The following is a 12501-nucleotide window of genomic DNA, read 5'->3' as shown; positions in this document are numbered from 1 at the left end:
TGCACAACACCTAAATTTTGTTCAATATTGAGTGGTAAAATGACCATTTGTTTCTTTGATAAAACTGCATTTTACTCCTGGGATGTCGCCTGTCTACTTCCTTATCTAATCAGCATGCTAAAATTCACATTCATGCTTTTCTGTCTTGAATGTGCAATTTCTTAGCACGACACCTTGCCCTCTTTCTTGTCCTCAGTCTATTGTTGTGTAATCCCAGATCCTGTCATACTTGCATAATCAAATATAGTAACTTTTTTAAAATTACAAGCTCTCATTTCACACAACATTTGATTGCGGAGAAACACAACTTTCTCAGAGAAAGTAGGTATCTTTGCATTCCAGAGACTCGAGCTTGTTCCAACAAAATAGCAAGAATAATATCCTACAGTGAATATTCTCCAGCAGCTGTGATGCACAGAACTTTTCATATCAGTTTGCACTTCTGTTAAACAGTGCCTAAATGTGCAGATAGAGAAGGAGGACTAATGGGTTTCCTACTTCCTGCTTTGATTCTGCAAGGAACAATGGGCGGAACTGTTAGCATAAAGGACTGCTGATTGACGCCAAATCATAAATTACGCTTCAACAGCATCTAACCTTGGATTTAAGCTAAATGTCGTCTTCTTGCAGCATTCATATTCTTCATTTGAACACATGACTGATTAGTGCTTGTTTCAGACATCATATAAAAAAGCATTATTTACTTTAGCAAGATGAAAATGATATAATTTATGCGTTTTATAATTTCATGAAGAGGAAACATTTTTGTTGTCAATTAATGCTTTTGGTTTTAGACTTGTTTCTGCTTTGACTGTGTAAGATTTAGGAAGTTTACAGTTACACAGGGATGTTTTCGAGCATACCGGCTGTAAACCACTTTTCAAGCTGGATCTTGTTGGACCCAGTTTACCCAGGTTATAATTTTATATTGTACTGAACACAGGTTTTTGTTCGTTTTAGACCTGTTGTGATCCACAATCCAAGGCTGGTTTTAAACATAGAAACTAGATGCTGTAGTAGGTCATTCAGACCTTTTGAGTCTACTCCACAATTCATTTTGATCATGGCTGATCACTGAATTTCATACTCTGATTCTCCCCCTCCACCCCATGTTCATTAGGCCCTAGAGCTATATCTAATTTCTTCTTGAAATCAGAAAATGTTTTGGTCTCAAATACTTTCTGTGGTAATGAATTCCATACATTCACCACCCTCTGGGTGAAGAAATTTCTCCTCATCTCAGTTCTAAAAGGTTTACCCCCTTATCCTCAAACTATGACCCCTAGTTCTGGACTCACCAACCACTGAGAGACACCATCTCACTCTTCTAAATTCCAGTGAATATAATCCTAACCAACTTAATCCCTACTCATATGAGAGACTTGCCATCCCTGGACTCAGCCTGATAAACCTTCCACTTTAGCAAGGACATCCTTCCTCAGGTAAAGACAGCAAAACTTCACACAATACTCCCAGGTATGGCTTTATCAATGCCCTATACAACTCAGCAAAACATCTCTATCCCACTACTCAAATCCTCTCGCTATGAAGGCCAATGTACCATTTGCCCGCTTTACTGCTTGCTATATCTGTTTGCTTACTCTCAGCGTCTGATGCACAAGGACACCAAGGCCTTGCTGAGTATCCATCTCTTTCAATTTACACCCATTCAAGTAATAATCTGTTTTCCCATTATTGCTACCAAAGTGGATAGCCTCACATTTATCCACATTATATTGCATCTGCCAACCATATGCCCACACACTCAGCCTGTCCAAATCACGCTGAAGCATCTCTGCATCCTCCTCATAGCTCACAATCTCTCCCAAATTTGGAGATAATACATTCAGTTCCCTCTTCCAAACCATTAATATATAATGTGAACAGTTGGGGATCCTAGCAAAATCCCTGTGGAACCCCGCTAATCACTGACTGCCAATCAGAAAAAGACCCATTTATACCAACTCTCTGCTTCTTATCTGCTAACCAGCTTTCCATCTATCTTGAGACATTACCTACAATCCCATGATCTTTAACTTTACATAGTAGTCTGTTGTGTGAGACTGTCGAAAGCTTTCTGAAAGCCTAAATAAACTACATGAATAGAGAAATAAATTGATTAGGGATAGTCAACACGGTTTTGTGAAGGGTAGGTTGTGCCTCACAAACCTTATCGAGTTTTTTGAAAAGGTGACCAAAGAGGTGGATAAAGGTAAGGCAGTTGATGTGGTGTATATGGATTTTAGTAAAGCATTTGATAAGGTTCCCCATGGTAGGCTACTGCAGAAAATGCAGATGCATGGGATTGAGGGTGATTTAGCAGTTTGGATCAGGAATTGGCTAGCTGATAGAAGACAGGGTGGTGGTTGATGGGAAATATTCAACCTGGAGTTCAGTTACAAGTGGTGTACCTCAAGGATCTGTTTTGGGACCACTGCTGTTTGTCATTTTTATAAATGACCTAGATGAGGATGTAGAAGGATGGGTTAGTAAATTTGCTGACAACACCAAAGTCGGAGGAGTTGTGGACAGTAAGGATGGATGTTACAGTTTGCAGAGGGACATAGATAAGCTGCAGAGCTGGGCCAAGAGGTGGCAAGTGGCGTTTAATGCGGAAAAGTGTGAGGTGATTCACTTTGGTAAGAGTAACAGGAGTACAGAATATAGGACTAATGGAAGGACTCTTGGTAGTGTCGACGAGCAGAGAGATCTCGGTGTACATGTGCATAGATCCCTGAAAGTTGGCACCCAGGTTGATAAGGTTGTTAAGAAGGCGTACGGTGTATTAGTTTTTATTGGTAGAGGGATTGAATTTCGGATCCGTGAGGTCACGTTGCAACTGTACAAAACTCTGGTGCGGCCGCACTTGGAGTATTGCGTACAGTTCTGGTCACCGCATTATAAGAAAGATATGGAAGCCTTGGAAAGGGTGCAGAAGAGGTTTACCAGGATGTTGCCTGGTATGGTGGGAAGGTCTTATGAGGAAAGGCTGAGGGACTTGAGGTTATTTTCATTAGAGAGAAGAAAGTTATGAGGTGGTCTAATTGAGGCATACAGGATGATCAGAGGGTTAGATAGGGTGGATAGTGAGAGCCTTTTTCCTTGGATGGTGATGGCTAACACGAGGGGACATAGCTTTAAATTAAGGGGTGGTAGTTATAGGACGGATGTCAGAGGTAGGTTCTTTACTCAGAGGGTAGTAAGGGTGTGGAATGCTCTGCCTGCAGCAGTTGTGGACTTGCCAACTTTAAGGGTGTTCAAATGGTCAATGGATAGGCATATGGATAACATTGGAATAGTTTAGGTTAGAAGGTCATTAGATTGGTTCCACTGTTCGGCGCAACATCGAGGGCTGAAGGGCCTGTGCTGCGCTGTTATGTTCTATGTTCTACATCCACTGGTTGTCCATGGTCAGTTCAGTTAGCTACTTGGGTTTGGGAGGGTGGAGAATCAAATTAATAAGCAACATTCTAATAGTTATCGTTTGCAAAAATGTAACAAAACCAGCTATAGATTTATAGCAAGTAATGTTTTAAAGCTAGAGATTAAAATGCCTTTTTTTTTAAAAAAAAGCATTCATAGGATATGGGCATTGCTGGCTAGGCCAGCATTTACTGCCAATCTCTGATTGCCCTTCTGAAGGTTGGTGCCTTGAACAGCTACAGTCCATGTTGCGTAGGTATATCCAAAGTATTATTGGGAGGGGAGGAAGAATATTGACTCAACAATGATGGAATGGTGATACATTTCAAGTCGGGATGATGTCTGGCTTGGAGAGAAATTTACAGGTGGTTGTGTTCCCGTATGTCTGCTACCTTTGTCCTTCTAGATGGGCTTGGAAGGTGCTGTCTAAGGAGACTCGGCGAGTCCTGCATCCTGTAGATAGTACATATGTTGTTGCCGCTGTGTGTTGATGGGGGAAATAAAGTTTGTAGATGGGGTGCCAATTAAACGAGCTGCTTTGTCTTGGATGGTGTCAAAAGTTTTTTCAATGTTTTGAAACCGCAATCATCTGGGCAAATGGAGAATGTTCCAACACACACCTAACTTTTGCCTTGTCAATGGTGGGCAGGTTTCAGGGAGTCAGGAGGCGAATGATTGTCCACAGGATTCCTAGTCTCTGATCTGCTCTTATAGCCACAGTATTTATATGGGTCCAGTTCAGTTTCTAGTCAATGGTAACTCACAGGATGTTGATAGTGGGGGAATTCAGTGATGGTAATGCCATTGACTGTCAAGGGATGATGGTTACATTCGCTCTTGTTGCAGATGGTCATTGCTTGGCAGTTGTGTGTGTCAGTGTTTCTTCCCACGTGTCAGCCCAGGCCTGGATATTGTCCAAGTCTTGTTGAATTTTGGCATTTGCTGCTTCAATATCTGAAGAGCTGTGAATGGTGCTGAGCATCGTGCAATCATTAGTGAATATCCCCAGTTCTGACATTATAACGGAAGGGAGGTAATTAGTGAAGTAGCTGTGGATGGTTGGGTCTAGGATACTGTACTGAGGGACTTCTGCAGTGATGTCCTGCAGCTGAGCTGGTTGATCTCCAACCACCATATCTTCCTTTTTTCTAGGTATGACTCCAATGAGTGAAGAGTTTTCCCTAGTTCCGATTGCCTCTAGTTTTGCCAAGGCTCATTGATGCCATGCTCATTCAAATGCTGCTTTGATGTTAAAGGTAGTCACTGTCACCTCCCCTCTGGCGTTCAGCCCATCTTTGTCCATGTTTGAGCCTAGGCTGTGATGAGATTAGGAGCTGAGTGACCCTGAAAGAACCCAAGCTGAACGTCACTGAGCAGGTTATTGCTAAGCAAGTTGATGACGTCTTCCATCACCTTACTGATGATCAAGAGTTGACCGATAGGTGGTAATTGGATGAGTTGGATTTGTCCTGTTTTTTATGTACAGGACATAGCTGGGAAATTTGCCACATTGCCAGACAGATGCCAATGTTGTAGCTGTCCCTGAGCAGCAAGTTCTGGAGCACAAGTGTTCAGTATGATTGCTGGAATACTATCAGCACCTGTAGAATTTGCAGTAGGAAGCTAAGTAATGCAGCTAAATTAAATTTTCTTTCACATAAATTATCCAGACTTTCGCTGATATTTACAGCTGCTCAGTTCTAGTTTCACAGTGCCACTAATGTTATCTGTGAGCTCTCTCTTTTTGCACTGCAGTTTGTAGAATAGTTGTTTTGAAATAATATCCCTAATTATAGGTCAATATTTCATGCACAAACCTTTTGTTAATATGGGTTGAAGAATGGGACACCTTTCTATTTTCAGTACTCTGAGTTGACATTAAGAAATCCCAGGTGGGATATAGTAAATCCAGGTGCAAAGCAGATTACCTTCCAGGTATAGTTATTAAACAGCCCATATCAGAAAAGTCATCACCTCAGTGTGAGATTGCCAAAGTGAAAAAGACTCTTATGTATTGGGAAAAGGGTGGACTTCGCTGAAATTCATTTTCACATGAGGAGAAAAAAGTGCAAGAACATTCATTTCGTCAGATAGTGTATTTAAGTCAATTTTTGATCTGTTCAAAGCGCAATCAGGTGCTGGTTTTGTCTGCTAAAACTGCTCACTATTCCAGAAATGCAAAATGTTTCAAACCACTCTCCTTTTCCAACCTCACCAGCAATGTTAAGTGCAAGGAGCTAATGGACTTCTTTGTTACTAAGATCATCCAATCATCTCTTCCACTCTCTTCCTCTAAGCCCATTGAATCTAACCTCCTCTAAAGTTTCCCCACAACTCTAGCCTGGAATTTGCACCTTTCTCTAGTTTCTCTTCTGTTTCGCCTCGTGCCCTCATTGGGCTCACCTTGTCTTTGTGACCCACTTCCTGCTCCCTTGACCCTGTTCCTACTAAGCTGCTAAATGCTTAACCTCCCCTATTGGCCTGCATGTTAGCAGATTAGTTAATGATTCTGTCCAGGTGTTATTCTTCTATCCTTTAAATCTGCTGTCATCACCCACTGTCCTTGCAAACTACTGCCCCATCTGTGACCTCCCTTCCTTCCCATGACCTCAAAAATGTGCTGATTTATTTCAAAACCATCCAAATTACGCTTTCTACACTAAACATATCCATAATGAGAACTTGAAACCAATTTTGCTCTTTTAGGTGAAAGTGAATTACACTGTATTCTATAGCTCTGAGGTTGAATGAAGTGACATAAAGCTCCATGACTGAATGAATGGGCTGATTGCGTCTCTCAAAGCTCTGAAAATTAATTTCCTTACCTGATTGTTATCTCTGTTCTGAGCTCCTACAATAATCTCTTTTAACGTGGTCTGTTCAGCTGCCAACAGTTACCTAACAGAAAAAGCACTAATGGTTAGTAGTAAAATATGTTCAGAATCTTGTGCAGAGGAATTTTGGCCCATTAAGTCTAACTGACTGAATTGAAATATTGCTTTGTGCTGTTTGTTAATATTTGTTGGAATGTGGAGGTACCATGCTGACAGTAAAGTGGCTAAGCATTTATTATAAACTGCTTATAGTATTGCTTACCTAAATTCCAAACTGCACTGAATCTTGTTCAAGGCTCCAAACAGTTTTGTTTTTAACTTTTTTCTGTCGTGATGGAATACCTTTTTATTTTCACCCTGCAAATAAATGTGAGGCTACCTGCCACATTTTTTGTATTGGATGCTTTCAGTCTGTTTAAGCTTTAGCAGTAAAGAATATGTCAAGAACAATATCACACATTCAGCAATGTGAGTGAAAAAAATACTGTGGATGCTCGTAATCTGAAATAAAAATCAGAAAACTGCTGGAATGAGCACTCAGACAGACAGCATCTGTAGGGAGAGAGAAAGAGTCAAAGGTTTCACTTTGGTGACCTTTCGACAGGACTGGAAAAAGATGAGAGATGTGGACTTGCCAACGTTAAGGGCATTTAAATGGTCATTGGATAAACACATGGATGATATTAGAATAGTGAAGGTTAGACGGGCTTTAGATTGGTTTCACAGGTCAGTGCACATCGAGGGCCGAAGGGCCTTTACTGAGCTGTAATATTCTATGTTCTATATAACAAGTTTCAAGCAAGTAAGAGGTGAGGACTGTTGTGGGAAGGTTGGGTATTGAAGAGAAGATCAGTGATGGTATGGAGGGCTCAGAACTTAAATAAACAAATGGGTGAGAGTGCAAAGCAAAAGAAGATGGAAAAGGATTAATGTAAATAATGATTCCAATTTTCCCATTTGCATCTCCTTTCTGCTCATTTATTTGATCCTTTGCTTCTCCCATTGCCATCTCATTTTCCCTTTAGTCATTAATTTTGTCATTTTAATCTCTCCTACCCTCCATCCTATTGTAGACCTTCCCTTTGGAATTGTTTCCTCAATGCACTCCCCACTTTCCCTGCCTTGACTTGTTTAACCTTTACTTTTTTAGTGCTGGCACAAGGTCATCAGCTTGAAAGACTCTGTTCCTCTCTCCGCAGATGCTGTCAGACTTGCTGCGTATTGTCAACATTTTTCATTTTAATTTTAGTTTTAGCAGTTTGTTAATTTCTCCTTGCAGCTCTGGTGTTTGTCAACAGTTATAACACCGTATGCCATTTACTCATTTTCCAGGACTGTTACATCCTTCTAATTTGTCAATGTGAACAGCACACTACCCCAGATGGGGGCAAACTAATGTCTCAAAGGCTTAATATCCCATCGTATGAATTGTTCAATACCATGCATTATTCATCCAATGATCCTGTTCACCTTATTTTTCACTGCCATATCTTTCTTTTTCAACCTTTCCACAGCCAGGAGGTGCATAGGTCAGGCTTTTGTCTGTTTCTGTTGCTCATTATTCTAGAACAGGTCGCCGGTCTGTCGCCAGGAGCTAAAAGCTTGCACACACACTAAATGGGAAATATAGCATGGCCAATCCATCTAACCGGCATGTTTTTGGATTGTGGAGGTGGGAGAAAATCAGAGAACTTAAAATTCACACAGACACAAGGAAAACATGCAATCTCCACACAGCCAGAATTGAAGCCGGGTCTCTGGTGCTGTGAGCACCAGTGATAACCTCTGTGCCATTGTACCACCTATAACTGCTAAATACTGAGGATAAAGTTTTAACATTTTGCCCACTAATTCTAAGATAGATCCTATAGGCTAACATCATTTGGTTTTAATTCCAATGCTTATTCTTCCCTGGTGTCATTACGTTGTTGGCATTGAATTTAACTTGCCAAATTTTCTAATTTATCCAGATCCTCTATATTTGATCAGTGCATCCTTGCAAACTCACATTTGTGTTACTGCCACATTTTAATAACCCTGTCTCAATTCCAGCATTGACGATCAAGCAGCCAAATGATTACAACCAATAATTTATATAGTGTCTTTACAGGAGGGTTATCCAGAAAAATTGACACCGTGCCGTATAAGCAGATATTAGGACAGATAACCGAAAAGTTTGGCCAAAGAGAGAGGTTTTAAGGAATGTCTTAAAGGGAGGTTTAGGAAGGGAATTCCACATAGCTGAAGATATAGCTGCCAATTGCAAAGTGATAAAATCAGGCTGCTCAGGGACAGAGCTGGAGCAGTGCAAGTATCTGGGAGACTTTAGCCAGGGATTGAAGACAAAGGCTTCAGTCTCCCCAAAATTTAGTTGAAGGAAATATCTAATTATCCATTACTTGATGTTGGATAAGTAGCCTAACAGCTTAGAGACAACAAAGAGAATGATGGTGAGATAGAGTTGGCAATAGTCCACATATGTGTAGAAAATGACACTTTTTTTTTATAAATAATATTATCCAGGGCAGCATATAGGTATAAGAAGGAGCCAAAGTTTGAGCTTGGGGAACACCAAAGCTAACAATACAGGAATGGGGAGGGAAGCTATTGAAAGTAATGTTCATCTATTCGTGACTAGAGTAAGAATGGAATTAAGTGAGAGCCGAGGGATTTATTCATGGAATTCCAGGAAAGATGGGAGGCGGGAGGCTTGAGAGGGAAGGAATGTTGGAGATGGGACAGTCATTTGCAAGGATGGTGTAATAAGGAGTTGGATTTTTGAGAGGAAAGTGGTAGATATGTTATGGTTCAGGTCAGAAACTCCAAAATGTTTTATGGAGCCTGTCTGAATCATAAGTTTTGCACCCTTGGCCAGGATAAGCATGATATGTTTCACTTGTATGATTCCGATGACCCACTTAGGGAGCTTTTATCAATCAAAGTTTATTTAAGAATATAGTTAACATGTATGAAAAGAAAATTAGCAATAACTTTTATCAATTACAGATAAAAACAAAACAACCACAATAATGTATAACCCTTAATGAATATAGGAAGTGTCCTAATCAAACACATTTCATAAACAACCCTTCAAACAGATTTAACTCAGCGAAGTGTTAAAGTGATACTGGAACTGAGTCCTCTGGATGAATACTGCAGTATTCTTGAAGCACACATATATACACAGGCTTAGAGTTAGATCAGCTTCTCAGAACACCAGGGAGACACTCTGATCAAGCCACCAACATCAGATTTTCTATTCCAGGGAGGCAAGATACCTTACTTTCAGCCGAATTTCCAAAAAAACAGAGGGAGAGAGACAGACAGACACTTATTTTCCAGCTTAATGTCCTTCTAAAAATAAACTAACTGCAGCCAAACAGAAAATGAAACTGTAAACTCACTGGAACAAAAAACTGTCCAAAAACACATGACCATCCTCCTAACAATACAAGATCATAAAACAACCCAGAGCTAAAATAAACAGACCCTATTTAAGCTATTGAAGTGGCAATAAAAGGATCCCTCGTAGATGATTCAGCAGCAATGAAACCAAACTGAAAGAGGCCTGCTTACAACTGTAGAGAACAGGATTTAAAAAAACTTTCTTAAAAGCACACTAATGTCACAGGTGGTACCTTATGAGAGGGAAGTTAATACTGTTGACTAACATGGAAGTCAGGGTGGGAAGTTAGGTGGTAATAAGGTTGAGGGAGCAGGAAGTGGGTTTTGTGGCCAAAATGAGATCAGACAGCATGAGAGGAAACAGGAGAGAAACTAGAGAAAGATGCAAGTTCAGGTGTTTGGCAAGGGAAACCCTAAGAGGAAGCTTGGCTTGATAGATGAGGGGGAAGGAAGCAGAGTCAGCTGAATGGATGGTTTCAATCCTAGTGTCATAAACCTGTATTTTTTTTTGTTGCAGGTGAGGTTGAAGCAGACAGGAAAGAAGTGTGGTTGGTGGTGGTGGAGTGGGTACATGGGGGGGGAATACATATCTTTGTATTCCAGAATAATCCTGGATCAGTGATCAGTTTTGGCAGATGAGCCGAATCTGATAATGGTCTGGCCAGATCTGATGGTCAAAAGTAAACTTAAATGTTTGTCAGTCCTTTGGACCTAAGGGAGCAGAGGTGAAGGTCTTACAAGGGGGGTGCCAGGATGAGAGAGAATAATGGTAACTAAATGAAGTCTGGTTGAGCAGACTGGTAGCTGCAAAAATGTAGGAATTTTGAAAGTGGAGTTCAACATGAATTGGAAGAGATTTCTTCATGGAGTGGACACAGGAAGAAGTATGATTAGGTTGGGGCAGGGGGATGTGAGTGGAGAATGTTTAAGTAAGTAATCAGAGATTATCTTTTCTATACTGCCACATCCAGTGGCAGTGATCATTGGTTGGTCTACATGCACGCCTGCTTGCTTGTAAAGGCAGGCTCCTCCCTCTCGTGTTTGGGAAGCATCACCTCACTTCAGTCCCTCAAATCGTGCAACAGGACTCCCAAAATCTGAGACCTGTGGGTGGGTGAGGTTGGGAGGGTGGCCGTGTTCACAGGATAAACCTATACCAGGGTTTCTTTAATTAGAAATATTCCCTTTGACAAATGCACATGCTATCCCACCCACCCACCTCATTCAGGGAACTGTGTGTGAGTGTAAAATCAAATAAGTTTTGCTTTCAATTACTCTAATTGAACAAAAAAAATCAAATGTGTCGAATAGCAATCGATAATTATAATTGCTTATATTGAAATAATAAAGAGGCCATGCCACTCACCATCTGTAATGTTCAAAACATACTTCCTTTGTACGTATCATGCAACATTTGAGTTCATACCAATAAATATGGTTTTCATTTTGTTTCTGCAGTTACTTTGAAATCAAATGGGAATGGCATCCATGGAAACATTATAGCACCTGATCAAGGAGATAATCTTCAAGAGGGAGAACTTCTATTACAAGTAAGACTAGTTCTGAAAAAAATAAGAAAGAGAGCAAATCATATTTGGGAGAATTTATTTTCTATTTGCTGTGTACTGATTTGGAAGCAAAACAATGGATGAGATTCTCTGCCCCCCCCCGGTGCCTTTCTGGCGGCGGGAGACAGTGTGCCGTTTGCTGAGAGCAGGATCTTCTGGTCCCACTGCTATCGATGGGATTTTCCATTAACTCAACCCCAAGCTGCTTGGAAACCCATGGCAGGGTTGTGCCATCGGCAGGATCAGAAGATCCCGCCAGTGTAAACAGCCAGAAAGTTCCGGTCAATAATTCTGTTAATTTTTGCACTCCTGAAAATGTTTACCCCCACAAAATTAAGATAATATGACCTTCATGATCCCATGTGTTCACTTTCAACTAAAATTTCCTTGATAATTTCATTCATTTCTGGTATCATTTTTAATGATAAATGAAAGGTGATAAAGGAAATTTGATGCCCTGAACAATAAATAAATTATAACAAAAACCTGCATTCATATAGTGCCTTAAATGTTGTAAAACACCCCAAGATGCTTCACAGGAGCATCATCAAGCAATTTGACACTGAGCCACATGAGGATATATTCAGACAAATGAAAGAGGGAGGTTTTAAAAGGCTATTTTGAAGGAGGGGAGTGCAAGAAAGAGACAGATTCAGAAGGGGAATTCCAGAGAGGGTTTTGTCAGTTGAAGACACAGCTGCTATTGGCAGATGAGCTTAAAATAGTTAAACAAGTTCTGTTATACTTTGCAATTTGTCCAACAATTAAAAGTGCTGGACAAATTGATAGGCATAAGTAAAGCTTGCTTTGTCAGGGGCGGAGTGAGGCAGTGGTTGCAGGATCGGGGGATGTAATAGGGAGAAAACATTCTATTGAAGCTCATAGGCATGTCTTGTTGTGTAACATTTGCTCACTTAGTGTACACAGATGACAAAAATTAGAACTTATACTCATGTATGCGCATTTACTGCCTGAGACAAAAGTATGCATTTGAAAAGAACATGAAATCAACACTGATTGTTCTGCAGTAATGGCTGGTTTGTTAGAGTTGGAAGCAATGAGCACAATGTCTTAATTATATCATTGCTGTTTTCATTGTTCACTTACTGCATTATGGTATGGGTGCATTACAGCAGTAAAGAAATGAACAATGTGGTGGGTAGCAACAAATTCCTCAAGAAGCTGAGCATGGTTTTCAAGCAGTACATTAGCACCTATTGTTTGGGGAAATACTTCCACAATGTCTTAGATGTTTTTGGACAAAGCCCATT

General features: G+C 40.5%; 1 protein-coding gene across 2 annotated transcripts in view; it reads left to right on the top strand.

The window, feature by feature from the left end:
* Positions 1 to 12501, top strand: part of LOC145355308 (aryl hydrocarbon receptor-like) — a 181345-nt gene that overhangs the window by 77794 nt on the left and 91050 nt on the right. For both annotated transcript variants that reach the window (XM_080207266.1, XM_080207257.1), the window contains exon 3: positions 11121 to 11212. In XM_080207266.1, the coding sequence (XP_080063392.1) occupies positions 11121 to 11212 (92 nt within the window). The remainder of the gene's footprint in view (positions 1 to 11120; positions 11213 to 12501) is intronic.

Source organism: Carcharhinus amblyrhynchos, chromosome 2 (genome assembly GCF_965287045.1).
Source record: "Carcharhinus amblyrhynchos chromosome 2, sCarAmb.v2.hapA, whole genome shotgun sequence".
NCBI lineage: Eukaryota > Metazoa > Chordata > Chondrichthyes > Carcharhiniformes > Carcharhinidae > Carcharhinus > Carcharhinus amblyrhynchos.
The sequence above is the reverse complement of the archived record's forward strand: the minus strand, read 5'-3'. Positions and strand labels throughout refer to the sequence as shown.